Genomic DNA, 18,610 nt, shown 5'->3' with positions numbered 1-18,610 from the left:
AAGAGACTTTTAATTTTAAAGTTATTATTATAAGCATAATTCCTCACAACATAGAAAATATTTCACGGCTTCAAGCATTTTTATTATTTTTAGAAAATATATAATTAAATATTATAGGAATTTCTATGAAAGAATATAAAATTACATTTCCACCTTTCTTATACTATTAACTTGCAATATCATTAAAAACAAATTTCTTCTATATGGAAAAATATTCAGAAGTCGTTCATTTTAAAATAACAGCATTTTTTTATTACCACACAAATAAAAAAAAATAATCAATACCAAATTAAAATTAAAACAACCTGTGATTAAGTCTGTTTCATTGCTGTTATTTTTTTTATAAGTATGTCAAACAATTTTAAAATCAACAAACACATAACTGCTATACATATTAAATAAATTATGCACAATAATTTTAATTTAAGCATGTTTTAAATGTTTAAATACACTTGTTAAATTATATAGTTACAAAAAGTTCTTACTTTTAAAATTGCTTTTTAAAAGTTCTTACTTTTAAAATTGCTTTTTAAAAAAATTCATTGTATATTGTCTATACTGTAAGGAGTCAAAATTCAGAGCATCGCCAAAAAAATTATGCATACTCTGATAATCATAAAAGAAATAATAATCCATGCATTAATACTAATGGAGCTCTAAATTGAATATGATGGAAACAAACAAAGAAAATCAATTTGAGAGCATTTTAATGACAAGACAATAAAAATGAGAGAAAAGAAAAAATGAATAAGAGAAATCAACAATATTAAATTAAAAATGTTAGCAAAGAATCATTTGTAATATTTTAAAGTTTTATTAAATATTATATAAACAGTAAATAATTTAAACAAAGAATAACAGCAAATAAACAATTAAAAAAATAATTAATTACATTGAATAAGCAAATAATTTTATAAAATAAATGCTATAGAGTATTTTCAACTCTTTTCTAATAAAACTTTAAAATAAATAATACAAAAATGATTAAAGTTTTTGAATGATTTTTTTAATGAAGGTTTCTTTCCCTCAAGGATTATTAGAGAGCTTGTGCAGCAATAAAATCCTCATGTAAATTTGGGGCATTATAAAAAATTATTCACTAATGATCACTGAAAACACAAGATTAAAATGTGTTTAATTAACAAAAATGATTCAGTTTTTTAAAAAATTTATCATAACTTTAAATCATTTTTAATTTTGACTTCAAATTAACCTAAATTAATTCAAATTATACACAATAATTTAAAATTAAAGTACTAAAAATAAATTGGAGGAACAATTCAAACTGGTTCAATTCCATTAGTTATTCAAAATGAACATGCCTTCTTTTAGAACATCCTGTATTCTTTTTTTATTTTTTTACTCATTAATAAATGTCTTATAAAAAAGTATGTTATTGAGAAGTTAAATATCAGAGAACCTGAAGAACACCAATATTAATATGTAATGTTAGTTCATCATAAAGTATCCACAAGAACCTTTTCTTCGCCATTTTCATTCAGACACACTTCTATTGTTGCAAGTATTGTCCTGAGTCTTCGATCAAGAGATTCATAATGTGGTTGGGATAAAACAGGTGCTAATTGATCCAGATTTAGTAAAGTTTTGAGAGATTCTCCGAGATGTCCAACAAATGACCATAAACGCTCATAAGTTGTTTTTCTTAACCTAAAAGCAAATAATTTCTTTTAAAAAATTAAACTACTAATTCTAATTGAATAAGTTATTTAGATCCAAATATTTTATTTCAATGACTGCAAAACAATTTATTCTGGTTCATTAAAAATTATTTAGATTTGAGAAGATAAAATAAATATTAAGAAAAAGTATAAATTGCCTAGAAATTTTTATATTTTTAGTCACCCTCCTCAAATGATTTACTTTTATTGAATTGTTGAAATTAAATATTTTGCAAAGTGTTTTGTACATAAAATACTAAAGACAATTTATTGATATGAGTATTTACAACTACATTTATATATGTCAGATATGTAAAATAAAAAAAAATGGTGAAAAATAACTATATTTCCATTATGATAATGAAACGGCGATGAGAAACTCTTTCATAAAAAATACATTTTAGCCTTAATACTCATTTTCAAAATACTATTAACAGATGGCACAAATACCATAATTTAGCATTTTCAATTCAAGCAGCTAAAAATTTTCATTGCTTAGAAAACACATAACTAAATAGCACTGAGAAAGCAAACCTTGGTGATGAAACTTCATTAATAGATAAATTGTGAATTCACAGCAATGTCAAATATGTTTAAATTTTTTTAACAAATTTTAAAAAATACTTACAAAATTTCAACTTAAACTGAGATATGCTTAAGTAAAAGTCAGTAAATATTCTATCCACAAATATTCTTCACTAGAGGTTTTTTTAATTTTTTTTTTTATTATTATTAAAAGAGAAAAATTAATGGTGACAACAGAAATAATATATGGGTAAAAAAAAAAAAAATCAGTTATATGAAAATGCTTAATAATCTGTCACAAAGTGAAATCAAACAATCATAGTCAAATTGCTGAAATTGATAGTATGGAGAAATCTATTAGATGTATCAAAATATTCACCTGAATAGTCTTGGGTGACCATCAGATCTAATGTAATTAAAAATAACTTACATATCTGAATAAAATCTGAAACTCCAATATAAGATTTCCCATGTTTTATATATATATATATACACACACACTATACATACAACAAAATAATCTGTTAGTTAGTCTAAAACATACAACCAATATTGATATAACACCTCTCATTCTAGGTTCTATTAATTTAGACTGACATTGATTATAGATCAAAATTAAAAGTTTTCTGATCTAAATATACATAATAGTATAAGGAAGCTACTAGCTTCTAATTAGAGTTAAACAATTAAGAAAACTATCTTGATCTCTTCAATTACAAGAATTCTTAGCACACTGACCATGTAAATTTGCAAGCACTATGTAACCAATGAGAGATGGAGAATATGAAAAACAACTTCAATCACTTTTTTCCCAAACTTGTCAAACAGAGAACAGTACTGGTTTAGCAGATCCCTTGAAGAAATGGAAAAGGTATGTTGATTGGTTTTGCAATCAACATACTTTTGTGTTTTAGATGCAATGAAGATGTGAAAGTACAAATTGATGGTCAAATGACCAGATGTGGATGTAATAAATGAGGAATTACAGAGGAATTCTGAAATCTTGGCAGATTTTTCCAAATCATAAATGTACCTGGTCTGTTCAGCAGGCACCAGACTTGCGATGCAATTGAATCTCTGAATATAATGAGCCCATATCTATGTAGTGACGAGCGCCTGTTGGCGAGCGCCATCTGCTGGTTGTTAGACGGAGTTGACGCTGGTTAGACGGAGAGCAGATCAGACGGATCTGGACGAGAGTAAAGACGTGGCAGATCAGACGGATCTGGACGAGCGTAAAGACGTGGCAGATCAGACGGATCTGGACCAGAGAAAAGACGTGTCAGATCAGACGGATCTGGACGAAAGTAAAGACGAGACGCGACGTATTCGACGAAATCTACTGAATGTTCAATTCTTTTATGTTAATGTATATATATCCTAAATGTCCTAATCGTCCTAAATGTAATTAAATGTGCGTTCTAAAATAGTAGTGATTTCTGAGTCCTACAAATATGGGGGTTCGGCCGAGATATTAATGAAGAGCCAAACAGGAGTGAAATTTGACGTAGAGCAATTTGACGTGCTACAATAAACCTTTTGGATACCAACTCCTTGTGGACAGACGCAGTGTGGATCGACGTTGAAGAAATTGTGAGTACAATTTTGATTTATTCTCAAGTATGGCATTTCTTACACGAGTACGAAAGAGCGACTTACTAACTTTAGTAGACGAATTAGAACTAACGGCACCACAGGATGCCAAAGTGCGACAGTTAGTTACAATGATAACAGAGTCGAAAGACTATGACGAAGAGTTCGTAAAAAACTTACTTTTAACTATCACTCAGGAGCGCGAAAGGTTAGATGCTGAAAAAGCCGAAGCCGAAAAGATAGAGCGTGAATATACTTTGAAAAAGTTAGAACTTGAGTTAAAAAGTAGAGAAAATACTTTAACTGCATCAGATATGCCTAAGACTGATATATTAAAATTGCTAAAGAATTATGATAATAGCGGAGACATAAGTGTTTACCTTTCGTTATTTGAGAAACAAATAAGTAGGGCTAACATTGCAAAAGAAAACTGGATTTCTTATTTACTCTGGTTATTACCATTGGATATAGTCAATTTAATTGCTCGCGAACCTGATCCATCAGCTAATGACTATGATTACATAAAAAAACTCTTGCTTAAAAGATTTAAATTAACTTCCGAACAACTCAGACAGAAGTTCTTTACCCACAAACGAGATTCTTCTTCATCATGGCGGGATTTCGGTTTTGAACTAAATAACTTTTTTGAGGAATGGATAAATTGTTTAGAAATAACCGATTTTGAAGATTTAAAGCAGCTAATGGTCGTTGACCAGTTAAAGAGTAAAATACCAAATGACGTACGCGATCATTTTCTCGACGATTTGCCCAAAATAAAGAAAGTAGAAGATTTGGTTAATAAACTGGACGAATATGAAGCTGCACGAAGTCACCTTAAAAAGGAAACAAACAGAAATTGGCGTGTTTCCGAAAACAGAAGTAAATTTGATATCGCGAAAGAAGCTAAAAATTCACCATTGCCGTTCGTTCGTGCTCAAAAGAATTATGTTGATGATAATTACTATAACAAAAGTAATAATAAATGTTTTAATTGCAATGAGACTGGCCACAAATCAACTAATTGCAAGTTTAAAAACAAAGGATTGAAATGTTTCCAATGTGGTAACTTTGGCCACAAAGCCAGTAACTGCCCGCAAAGAGATTTTAAAGTGTCTCTCTCTAATAAAGTATATACTCGTAACTCTCCAAAAACTGTAAATAAGCTTAGTAAAAATGTCGAAATAAATGGTGTAAATTGTGATGCATTAATTGATACTGGAAGTGATATTACTATGATTAATTATGATTTTTATTTGAAAATTGGTAAACCTAATTTAACGACTGATAATGTTAAATTAGCTGGTATAAGTGGCGATAGCATTACTCCTCTAGGTTTTTTTTATTGTGATATATTAATTGATGAATATGTAATATCAACTAATGTGTATGTGTTAGAAATAATGCCGAACGAAATAATCATCGGCATGGACGTATTAAATAACCTAAGCTTTTCATTCCAAGAAAATCAAATTATCATTCATGAAAAAAGAGCCCAAATAAATTACACCCGGCTGGTGAGAAACGAGGTCAAGGTCGTATCACTACGTTCCTCGGAGCTGAAAAGAGACAGTCAGGCACCTATTTTTGCTGAGACTGGCAATAAAATAAATACACATCCTCTCCCATACTTCATTCATTTAACGGATTCGATAAACTATGATGAAATCGACATGAGTCATGTAAAAAAACCGTTGAGACAGGAAATAAATCGTCTTTTAAATAAGTATTCGCCAAACAAAACAAAAAGTACGGATTTGCAAATGAAAATAATATTGAGCGATGATATTCCGATTAGTCATAACCCTCGAAGGCTGCCTTTTAAAGAACAAAAATTCGTTGAAACTCAGATTGATAAATGGTTACAGGAAGGGATAATAAAACCCAGTAGTTCAAATTTTTCTTCACCCGTGGTTTTGTGCAAGAAGAAGGATGATAGTTATAGGTTATGCATTGATTATCGTAAGCTAAATAAAAAGATGATTAAAGATCGGTACCCTTTACCCCTCATAGAAGATTTGCTCGACAAACTTGAGCAATCAAAAATATTTACTACTTTGGACTTGAAAAACGAATTTTTTCATGTAGACGTAGAGAAAGATAGCACAAAATTTACGTCTTTTGTAACACATCATGGGCAGTGGGAATTTCTTAAAGTACCATTTGGACTTTCCAATAGTCCGAGTGTATTTCAGCGTTACATTAATGTGATATTCAGGAATTTGATGCTAGATGGAACTGTACTGATTTATATGGACGACATTATTATACCATCCAAAACCGAGGAAGAAGGGCTAGAAAAATTACAACGTGTTCTACAGGTTGCATCAGAGTACGGTTTGGAGTTTAATTTTAAGAAGTGTCAGTTTTTAAAACCACAAATAGAATTTTTAGGCTATAGAATCCAAAACGGAACTATACAGCCCTCTGTATCTAAAACGGTAGCTGTACAAAAATTTCCACAACCACAAACTGTTAAACAAGTACAAAGCTTTTTAGGCCTTACTAGTTATTTTCGGAAATTCATACCCCACTATTCAAAAATCGCAAAACCGCTTAGTGATCTACTAAGAAAAGACGTTGCATTTAAGTTTGAATCTGAACAAAAGGAAGCTTTTCAAAAACTCAAAGATATTTTAACTCAGGAGCCAATTTTGCATCTCTATCAACAGGGATCAGTTTTAGAACTTCATACAGATGCTAGCAGTCAGGGATTCGGAGCAGTGCTGCTGCAACAGGGAACCGACAATAAGTTTTATCCTATTCATTATTTTAGTCGAAAAACATCTCCACAACAAGAAAAATATAATAGCTATGAATTAGAAGTTTTGGCTGTAATCGAAGCGTTAAAAAAATTTAGACATTATTTACTGGGTTCTAAGTTTAAAATTGTGACTGATTGTTCCGCTTTTCAACAAACTATGAGTAAAAGAGATCTTACACCAAAAGTTGCAAGATGGGCTTTACAATTAGAGGAATTTGATTACCAAATTGTTCACAGATCAGGAAAACAAATGGCACACGTAGATTCTCTTAGTCGAAACGCAGTACTTGTTGTTATTCGTTCATATAGTGAAGTGACCACTAAAATAGCCAATGCTCAAAATCAGGACGAATTCCTTAAGAAATTGAAAGCTTTGATAGATAAACAAGAAGACGGTGAACACATTGTGAGAAATGGAGTTTTATACAAATACGATAATGGTAGAGAATTGCTCATAGTCCCAGAAGCATTACAAAGAGAAATTATTCGAGAAATTCACAATAAAGGACATTACGCTGTGGCTAAGACGGAAGAAATTTTAAAGCAAGAATTTTACATACCAAAGTTGAGGTCAAAAATAGAAAGTGTGATTGCCAATTGCGTGGAGTGTATTCTTTGTAATAAGAAACGTGGGAAAGGTGAAGGTTTCCTTAATCCCATCCCAAAAGAAAATTTGCCTTTAAGTACATATGACATAGATTTCATTGGCCCTATGTCTTCTACAAATAAGAACTATCAGCATATTTTTTCAATAGTCGACGCTTTTACAAAATTTGTCTGGTTGTACCCGGTTAAATCAACATCTACTCAGGATGCAATAACTAAACTTAAGCTTCAACAATCTACTTTTGGAAATCCGACGAGAATAATAACAGACAGAGGTTCAGCTTTTACCTCAAAAGAATTTGAAACATACTGTCAGGATGAAAATATTGAACATTTCAAAATTAGCACTGGAATTCCTCGCGGAAATGGGCAAATTGAAGTAATGCATAAAATTTTAATACCCATTCTATCAAAACTCTCAATAACAGACCCTACCAAATGGTATAAACATGTTGCATCAGTGCAAAAAATAATCAATAGTACTGTTTCGAGGAGTACAAAGTTTACCCCGTTTGAGCTTTTAACTGGTGTAAAATTAAAAGATACAACTGATTTACATTTAAAGGAAATATTGGAAGAAGAATACACAAAAGCAATGATGGAAGATCGAAATAATATGAGAGAAGAAGCAAGGGAAAACATTTTGAAGATGCAAGAAGAGAATCGGAAAAGTTTCAACAAACGAAGAAAAGTGGCGCGCATCTACAAACTTGGTGAATTAGTGGCCATACAACGGACGCAGTTTGGAACTGGACTCAAACTAAGACCAAAGTTTCATGGACCATATCGGATTGTTAAGGTCAAACCTAAGGATCGCTATGACGTGGAAAAAGTTGGATGTCATGACGGACCAAATACAACTTCCACAGCAGCCGATTTCATGAAAGCATGGTCTTCAGACTAAAAGAAAAAAAAATGTTTATTGTTTTATCCAGATACTGTTTTCTTTTTTTTTTTATTCTTTCAGATTTTTCTACTTTAACTTTCGAGGACGAAAGAGACGTCAGGATCGCCGAATGTAGTGACGAGCGCCTGTTGGCGAGCGCCATCTGCTGGTTGTTAGACGGAGTTGACGCTGGTTAGACGGAGAGCAGATCAGACGGATCTGGACGAGAGTAAAGACGTGGCAGATCAGACGGATCTGGACGAGCGTAAAGACGTGGCAGATCAGACGGATCTGGACCAGAGAAAAGACGTGGCAGATCAGACGGATCTGGACGAGCGTAAAGACGTGGCAGATCAGACGGATCTGGACCAGAGAAAAGACGTGGCAGATCAGACGGATCTGGACGAGAGAAAAGACGTGTCAGATCAGACGGATCTGGACGAAAGTAAAGACGCGACGCGACGTATTCGACGAAATCTACTGAATGTTCAATTCTTTTATGTTAATGTATATATATCCTAAATGTCCTAATCGTCTTAAATGTAATTAAATGTGCGTTCTAAAATAGTAGTGATTTCTGAGTCCTACATCTATGGAACTGTAATCAAGAGTCTTTTATGAACATAAGTATTTTTTTAAGATTCAACAGCTAGTTGTGCTCAATGACTTCTATTTTATCAGAACATATTACAATCTGAACAAAAATTTAAGAAGAAGACTGCTTTTAATAATAGACGCAAAATGTTTTTAAAGTGCATGTCACACTTTAAAATATAAGTGGATAAAAAAATATTTAGATTAGAAATAATCACATATTACAGAAATGGGATATTAATTTTAGAAATAGTTCTATATTTATTAATAAAAATAATATTCATTTTACCTGCAACATTGATATAATGGAGCTAGGATTGTCAATTCATCCCAATATGGATTTCCAAAGCTAGAAAATAATAGTTTTTTTTTTTTTGCAAATAAAGATCAAATAAAAGCTATTCCAATTAGCATGCTAAATTAGCCATGTTACTTTTAGCACTTACCTTTTGCCATTGTCAAGTAATATTACTACACTATCGGGGAAATCAGCAAATACTTCATAATGATGCCTATCTGCATTTCCAATTAAATAATCAAACACTGCAGCATCAATTAAATCTAAAAGCCTATTTCCTTTTTTATAAATGCTTATCTTTCTTATTTGATCACAGTAATTAAAATCCTGCTCCCACCTGAAATATATAAAAGAAAGAAAAAACATTGCTCAAAAACTAATGCTATATAAATCAAAATTATTGTACAATACAAAATACATTTTTTTTCTTCTGGAGAATAACATATTCTAAATACTTATTATATTCAATTATATTATTAAAAGTATAAAGTTTCATAAGTTATTTGTTCTCTTACAATAAATTATTAAATAATAGTTTGTAGAAAAATATTTCAAAAACTGAATTAGAATTACAGTTTATTAATTACATTGATTGCAATATTATTAGGAAAATTGTAATCATATTTCATTACCAAATTCATGCTATCATTCTTATTTTATGTAAAAACAAAGGATGAAACATGCAACCATGCATTTGATAATTTTGAGCACATTTCTATAACAGCATGATTATACAAAATTTTGCATCCACTGTGAAAAAATCTGAAATAATCTTAAAATATAAACTAAGACATGAAAAACAAAATTTTATAATTTGTTTTGTGGCACAGGTAAATTTTAAAGAAAATTTAATAAAATGTTGGAAAAAATTCTTGATGATTAACAATAGTTAAAATAATAATTTATTTTAAGCATATTACTATACTATATATTATAGCATAGTGCAAAAAAAAAAAAAGTTCAAGATTTAAAACTGTTTTACAAATGTTAATGTAAAATTAACATTAATTAACTTTACATAATGTTGAGTAAATAAATATATACATAAACTAACATTTAAAAAAAAAAGAACTGTACCTAGCTGTGACTGTATCCTTATAAGTTCTCTGCCAAGGGCTGCGGAATTTTTTTAATCTGTATTTTTCTGGAAGCATGAGTATCATGGCTCCTTCCATAATATCTCCTTCCGCACAAGCTGGATCAGCAGGCGAGCAGTAGTAACATTGTCCATAGAAACATGAATTGTTTTCTGCAAAAATTAATGATTGTAATAACAAACCAAAAAAATGAAGTATTACAAAATCAGGTATTTGTCAGTTTTAACAACAAAAAGCACCAAGAAAATTTTTTGCCAAATTATAAAAATATACTCAAGTGCATAATTATCTATATATAATGAATATGTGCTTAAATATAGATAAAATCATGTGTGAATCGCATACTGCCAATTGAAATTGCCAAATGGGTGACATTTTTCCTTGGCGATTTTTAATCGCAGTTATAACCTCAATACCTAAAATCATTCATCATTAAGATAAATATGAGCATAGTATGTGCTTAACATTATTTGTCAAGAAAGTCATAGTGTAAAGCCTATATTTCCTCCATCTATTAAAAGAAATACAATAACAGTAAGGTATAATATCAGATTCTACTAAATATTCAAAATGAATGTAGGCATACCAAATCTGTTACCACTGATTCATCATTATCCTCACATCATAGCACATATTCACATTAATGTAATGTGAAAATTTTGAAAGTGGGTGTATAATTTGAGGTGTAATCTGAATACAATTATATATTCTGCTCCAAATCAAACCTTGAGAAATTTTAAAACAGAACATTAATGAAATAAATCATAATCAAATTATCTATCTTTAGATAATGTAATTAAAAATAGTGTCATATTTAATTTTAGATATTTCTTGTTTATCAGAAGACCAAATATAAACAAAGGCAGTAAAACTCAATTTTTGCACTTATTGATTAAATAATAATTAAGGATTTTTTTAATATATATAATTGAGGAAATAATTCAAAGTTTCATCCCAAAGAATAAAATGTGGTTTAAAGTAAAAATTCTTTTATAAAAAATTGATTACAAATGGGTTTAATAGTGTGGCAGATTGGTGTGAGCGAGGATAGAACCTGGGACCTTGTGGTTCGCAGCCCAATAACATGACCACAATACAAATGTAATTGCTCATGCTGTATAGCTATTGACTGGCTTATAAGCTTTTCACCACAATTGCATAGCTCTTTGCAACAAACAATACTTCTTACCATAAAATTCAATCTAATTCATCATGTGAATTTAAAATCATATTGAGCACTTTTACTGATGTCTGTTTAATAAATGTGGAGTTCTTATCCTTTTTGAAATTGAAAGCCTTTTAAATTTCTAGGAACAATTACATCACATTCATTTAAATATGTTTATTTAAAAAAATTACTTATTTTTCATTGCTCTAATTTACAATACAAACAAATATGAATTGAATTAAAAAATGAAACATGGGCATCGTTGTTGTATAATTTTTACAGAAGAAATAAAACATGCAAAAATCTCAATGCATAGATACCTTTAGTGAAAAATGTTTTAGACAAACTTTCTGAAGCCACAGGCAAAACTTCTGTTTTTAAATTGACGATTCTGCCGACAGTCAGAGGGCATCGGCACAAACCCAAAAGTCTGCAAAAGATATGCCAATGAATGACCAATTTTGCCAATGATATCATGACAGCTTGGGGAATGCAGTAAATACCACGGTTAAACTTACAGACTCCACTTGTAATAGGGTATCCAATACAATTCAAAATATATCTTGAATGAGTCACATTGCACAGTAAAAAATGACTCTTACTAAAAGAATGTAAGTGCAATCTACATTCACATTGGAGGTGGGGATGATAAAAAATGGAGATGCAAAACATAAAATACTTCTAACCTCAAAAATGAAACAGGAGCTCTAATTGGCCTCTGTAACTTATACACCCCCTCTCCTGCAAAATTTTCAATTTTGTATTTACTGTGCTTTCCTCTTCTGAACTGCAATTAGTAAAGGATACAATACAAAAAGATGAGGTGGATGATATTTTGAACATAGTTGATAGATGGACAAATGTTATTAAAAAGCATAATTGTTGTCAAATATCTCTCTTGGCTCACTCCTATTTCATAAAGCTCTCAAATTTCTGCACCCATAATTAGTGCATTATGGTTACATCATTTGATGCATTTATATGTGCACTATGGTTATGTCATTTGATGCAAATTGATGGGAAAGTTCCAAATTTTCTGTAGTTATCAAATAATTTTTAAACAAATTTGGTAACAAACAGGGGTTGTTTAAACAAAACAATAACTGATGAGTAAAGGCTATTAAAAGCTATTTCAAAAACAATCACACAGAGGAAGAATGGAATTACAGAAGTTTTTCCTTATAGACAATAAATAGATGCTGTACTTCTGAACCACAGGATTTCATTTCCCTCATAGAACTAATCTGATTACCAATTAATCCCTTTCCTTGCAGACAATTCTACTTTGCTGATTCATTTATCACTTCATGCATTATGAAATGGGAGAACACAAGAACATCAAGCTTCATAGAAAGTCAAAAAGAATAGTTGATCTTATATTTTAATGATTTAAAACAAAGGGGGGGGGGAAGAAGCCTTTTCTGGCATTTAATCTCCATTAAAAAAATAGTTTGAGATTTAATTATTCTTTTATATAAAGACATATAAATTATTCTCTAAAATTAGAAATATGTAAAAGGTTAGATAAAAATATATATAAGCACCAAGAAAAAAAATTTTTCATAGAAGGTCAAAAAGAATAGTTGGTCTTATATTTTAATGATTGGGGGGGGGGAGAGAAAGCATTTTCTGGCATTTAATCACCATTTAAAAAAGATAGTTTGAGATTTCATTATCCTTTTATATAAAGATATATAAATTATTCTTTAAGATTGGAAATGCATAAAAGGTTAGATTAAAATATATATAAGCACCAAGAAGAAAAAAAATAGTATAATCAAAGAAAATTCTGACACAATGCCTACAAACTTGTTTTTCTTCTGAAACAAAGTGAAAATGACATGTGTACTTAAAAACCATATGCATAAGCAACTTTTTCAGATGTTCTTTATCATCCCCTCCCCCTATTTTTAAATGAAAAGATTTATAGTAATATGAAAACATAAAATTTTTGCTACTTTGTAGTCATATATTATAATTTTTATTCATACAAATTGGCAATATTAAAATTTGAATTTGTTTAGGAAATGTATATAATAACCAGAGTTCTAAAAAAAGATGTCAAACATGTTATCTATTTCATTTTTATCTCATATTGCGTCCTAATACCTATTTTGTAATAATTTATCTGAATATTTATCTTTCTTTGAAACTTTATCAGCTGAAATTGAATCTACAGCAATTTTAAATTTCAAAAAGTATTTTATTTTTTTAGATTAACCATAAAAAGTGTGCATGTAAATACAGAAAAAGAAGGGGGAGACCTGATAAATTCTTTTATCTTGCAGGGAATGATAATCTAGGCATTGTGTAAGACAGCAGCCAAAAAAAACAATATTTGCGGCAATGGATTCTATACATATTTTCAAAAAGATCCATTTTTCGAAAAAAAAAATCAATGAAAGCATTATTTACAATCAATAAATTACATACAATTTTATAGAAATTTTTTTTAATTTAAATTATATCATTCAACATTGATACTTTAATAAGAGTCAATTTGTGTCTAAAATGTGCCAAATTCATTTAATTTCAGAAACAAATGGGTATCTTTCAAATGGGTAAAAAAAATCAATGAAAGCATTATTTACAATCAATAAATTACATACAATTTTATAGAATTTTTTTTAAATTTAAATTATATCATTCAACATTGATACTTTAATAAGAGTCAATTTGTGTCTAAAATGTGCCAAATTCATTTAATTTCAGAAACAAATGGGTATCTTGCAAAAGAAAAAGTAAATCTAATAATGTATCAATTATATAATAAGCATAGATACATTTATAATGTCACAGAGAAGTCAAATGAAATGATTTTATTACAAATGTAATGCTTTTACCTGTTTAAATGAAATGCAGCAATTTCTCCATTATGACGATCTGCCCCAGCATATGGTGAACCAGTAACAATATACTCTCTAGCATACCTGCAAATATCAAAAACTAAATTAATGGATCATTTTTTTAATATCAATGTTACTGAATAACAAAGAGTACATAAATAATGACAACTTAAAAATTAGAAACAAAAATACCCTAAAACATAATACCTTTTGCTGGCTTTTAAAAGAACATTTTCAGAAATATGTATGGCAGGATAGAATTAGATGGGTCATGATAAGGCAATTATAATTATGAGTTATACATGTATTTAGAAAAGTTGATATTAAATTTATAAAATTATAAGGGATGAGATGGGAAGCTCATAATAACTGAGTGCACTCCAAAAAAAAAAAATATAGTAAAGCCAATGGGTAAGCATTCCAAATTAGTCTAAAATTAAACGAAATAAGTGTGCCGATGGATATTTCAACAATAATAGATCAATAAACTTCAGATATTTCTAAAAACAGGTCAAGAGGGAATAAACTCATTGAGAGAGCCAAGACCAACTCTGTTGTTGAACCAATAATGATGATGACAAATAAGAAAGATAAAATTGTTACTTTCCATTAGTTCAACAAAAATCAAAGCATGCAACTGAAAAACTTATGACCTATCAACTTTGAAATGTGAAGTTGTTGCACTTGACAAATTTCACACAGTTGGCAAATGCCATTAATTATAACAGGAAAATGATATTTTCTTGCCACAGTGTCCACATTTTTGCTTGGAGACAAATACTGCCAAGCTAAAAAAAAAGTACTAAAAAACAGATTAATAATTTTTGATACTTCATTAACATTTTTGAAGCAATTTAACTGATATAAAAATTAAGTATCCAAATGGAGAATTCTTTTGATACTATGCCTTATAACAAAACCTCTATTTTATGGTGCAGTTCAAATAATGATTCTTAATGCATCTAGTGGCTGAAATCTCTTAATAAGGTTCTTTCATTATAATAATAATGTATAGGTATGCAGTCTCAAATCCTTAAGTTACATTCAAAAGTTAAAAGAAATGAGATTCAGTGATTGAAAATATTAAATCCTTTTCAGCAATGGTATTATTGATACATATTTCTTTGAATTATAAAGAGTCTTCTCAATTTAATACCAAGTTCCATTTGCATTATAGAGTAATAAAGTGAACAATAAGCAAGTTCAATTTCTATTTTCAACACTACATTTATTCGAAAAGGCTGTAAAAAAATGTACCTACAATTGAAAAAAAAATCAATCAATAACATATGAGATTCAAATTCACATATCATTTTAAAATAAGATCTATAAAAGATTGCTCGCATATGTGTGTGTATGTGATAATGACATATTAACACTGGAATACCCAATAAATAAAAGTTCTCCGAGATTGAAAAAGCTTTTTAGTTAATCTTTTTAAACCATTTATATTAATGAATAAATTGATTTAAATGCTATATAAATTTAGAAATAAGTGCATTTTAAATCATTTTCCTAATTTACAAAATTGTAAATTCTACAAAAAATTTAATAAATAGATTGGTTTTTATTAAAATTTTAAATATGCAATTTCAATCACTATATAAATGTTATCTGTGTAAACACGAGCATTTAAACTAAATAGAAAATATAGACATCAGAGATATCAGACCAATATTCATGATTGCTTTTACTATCTTTTATTTACTTGTTTTCCATAATACTAAATAGTTAATTTTAATTAAATTTGAAACAAGAAGTTAATCTCAAAATAATCACGCAATTTTTTTTTCCATTCTAAATTAAAGTCAAAACAGAAAACACTATGAAGTGAAACACCTAGAAAATTTATTTATTTATTAACTCAGGGTAAAATTTATGAAAATTAGCCATATATAGAGACTGCTTTTAATTGCATGTATCAGAACTTATCTTCAGTTGAGAGGATTAAGAACATTAATTTATGAATGGAAAAATATGAATTCAAGTAATGTGATTAACTAAAAATTACTTATCATATACATTCTTACAAAAGATAAACAAAGTAAAACATGACTAATTAATTTGAAGTTCATGGGACGACAATAAAATTTAGATTAATCAAAAAATTTCCACAACTTCAGCCTAAAATGATTACAGCAAGAGGAAAAATAATTTTTTTAACTGAAAATGGTAACAAAAATTTTCATTATTTTACATTTTTGATCAATAAAGCAAAATAAATACAATAAATACAATTTAATAAATACAATGTCAATAATTATAATTAAACATATTAATAATTCCAAAAATAAAAAAAACTCCTGGATAAATAATTACAATAAATAAAATTTTAACACACTTTAAACACAGGAATTGTACAATAAAACTTTAAAATAAAGAATGCCTATTTTCTACAGTTCATATCTAATGTGTACAAAGCTATTTAAAATCTGAGATATATTTTTAATGATTTTTTTTTTAAAGAGGAGTATTAAAATAAAACAAGAACAGTTGCTACATAATATTTGCATTTATATCGATGCATTATTATAATTATAGCACAGTTTGAATTAACCCAAATACATTCAATTTACAATAAATTTTTTACATCATGTTAATAGAAAATTGCAGGGAATAGAGAAAAAACATCAATTACAAAGGAATTTAATCTAAAGAATTCACATTAAATTATTGCATAATACTCAACTGATACTTACTTTTGAGGCTTAAAAATTACTTCTTGACCACCACTCAATTTTAACATCATTTTCAACTGAGTACCTTTATAACTGACACCGGCATGTATAATTTGGTTTGTCTCCATAGCTTTCAAAACATATCCCAATTCTGGAGTATTTTCCATATGAATTTCTCTTGGTTTCACCCAACCTGCAGCCAAATTCCAAGGAGAAACCTTCATTTTGAAATCACTTAATAAATTGTCCTTGACATATTTCAAGATCCCTTGATAGTCAGGAAATTTAATTGTTTTAGAGAAATTCATGTCTTGCAGCATGGTGTTTATTTTGATGCCAGCTACAGCAGCTACACTTGTAATTGTAAGATTTTTGTATGTGGGATCACTGTAATGCTCAGTTTTAAGTAATGAAATATCCACTGCTTTCGATAAATGCTGCTTTGAAAAATCTTTGGTTGGTACCTGAAAAATGAAATAAAATCTATCTTTAAATTAAAATAAAAAGCGTAAATTATTACTTGAAATATCTACAAATATTTTTAAAGAAATATTTACTTAGTATAAAATTATAATTAAACTTCAATAAAAATCATGTATCAACCAATAAGATTTCATACAATCTACAATGAGATTAAAAAAATAATTTATATACCATGCAATATTTAAAGCTACACAATAAATATAATTTTTTAATACTTTAATACATTTGATACTAATCAAAATGCCATTAATATTAAATTAGAAATTGGTTTTAAATAATAACTCATTAACATTAGCAAAATACCTTCAAAGAGAAATTTTTCATTTTAATTTAATACTGTGCATTTCCAAAAGAATAATATCTTTAATAATAATCATAATACCAATTCATTATGGGAAATATAATTTACATAAAGAAACAGTTCTGTGTTTATAAGCATATTCTGGATTTATGAACAAATTCTAATTGCAAACTAATTCATTTGCTCTACATCTAAATAACAAGTATTCATTATGAAAATTCCTATTTATTATTTTAATTGGAAAATTTTCGGAGTTGATATTAAATATAATAGTTGGATCAGGAAATAAAGGCTAAAAAATTTGAAATTATAAAACCTATTATCTTATTCACTTTACAGAATATTTGAAAAAATTAAAGCTAAATATTCTCACTAATTATATTTTCAACAAATTTCTTAGCCACGACAACAGCGTTAAACATATTTTGCATGACTACAAAAGAACACAAAAACTAAAGAATTTTACATACTTGTAATTCTAACTGCGAATAGCTGAAATAAAACGCAAAGGCTACAACCATTCCAAGACATAGCGTTAGAATTAAAGTGATTCTAGATTTTAACTTCATTTATTTCAGTTATGATATTTTGCAAATCTATTCATAGTAGACGCAGATATAATTAAAATGGTAATAAACTATGACCTAAAGAAGCGTTTGCTTTCCCGATAATTAAAAATATTTATATTTCATTATATTAAGAATATTTTTTACAAATAAGAGAGCCTAACAGAAAAATCATTGTAAGTAGAAAATATTGCTCGTTGATTCCACCATTTGTAAACATTGCTAGATGGATGCTGCCAACATTATTTAAAAAATCGCGCTTTCAGGAAAAAAATGTCCCAATTTTGAAAATAAACTCTTGGATTTACTGATTATCATTTCCATGAAGATAAATATACGCAATAATTTCATATTTTACAGTATAATAACCATCAAATACAAAATGTTACATTTCACACATCTTAAAAAAAATGGAATTACATCAGATTTTTAAGGCTCTATAGATGAAGCCGATTTTGTACTCACAAACATTGTCATGTGCTTGGCATCGCTCCGATTTTCTCCAAAGACGAACCGAAACTTTTCGTAG

General features: G+C 28.8%; 1 protein-coding gene across 1 annotated transcript; it reads right to left on the bottom strand.

The window, feature by feature from the left end:
• Positions 1 to 847: 847 nt before the first annotated feature.
• On the bottom strand, positions 848 to 18,289 carry LOC129971648 (glycosaminoglycan xylosylkinase-like). Its single transcript, XM_056085600.1, has 8 exons — positions 17,986 to 18,289; positions 16,753 to 17,195; positions 14,051 to 14,137; positions 11,528 to 11,637; positions 10,020 to 10,191; positions 9,091 to 9,279; positions 8,934 to 8,993; positions 848 to 1,668 (listed from the first exon to the last, which is right to left on the bottom strand). The coding sequence occupies exons 1-8, from the start codon at positions 18,082 to 18,084 to the stop codon at positions 1,458 to 1,460; spliced, it is 1,371 nt and encodes a 456-aa protein (XP_055941575.1). The 5' UTR covers positions 18,085 to 18,289; the 3' UTR covers positions 848 to 1,457.
• Between the last annotated feature and the right edge of the window lie 321 nt (positions 18,290 to 18,610).

The sequence above is a fragment of the Argiope bruennichi genome, chromosome 6 (assembly GCF_947563725.1).
Source record: "Argiope bruennichi chromosome 6, qqArgBrue1.1, whole genome shotgun sequence".
Lineage (NCBI taxonomy): Eukaryota > Metazoa > Arthropoda > Arachnida > Araneae > Araneidae > Argiope > Argiope bruennichi.
This window is presented reverse-complemented; position numbering and strand designations above follow the sequence as displayed.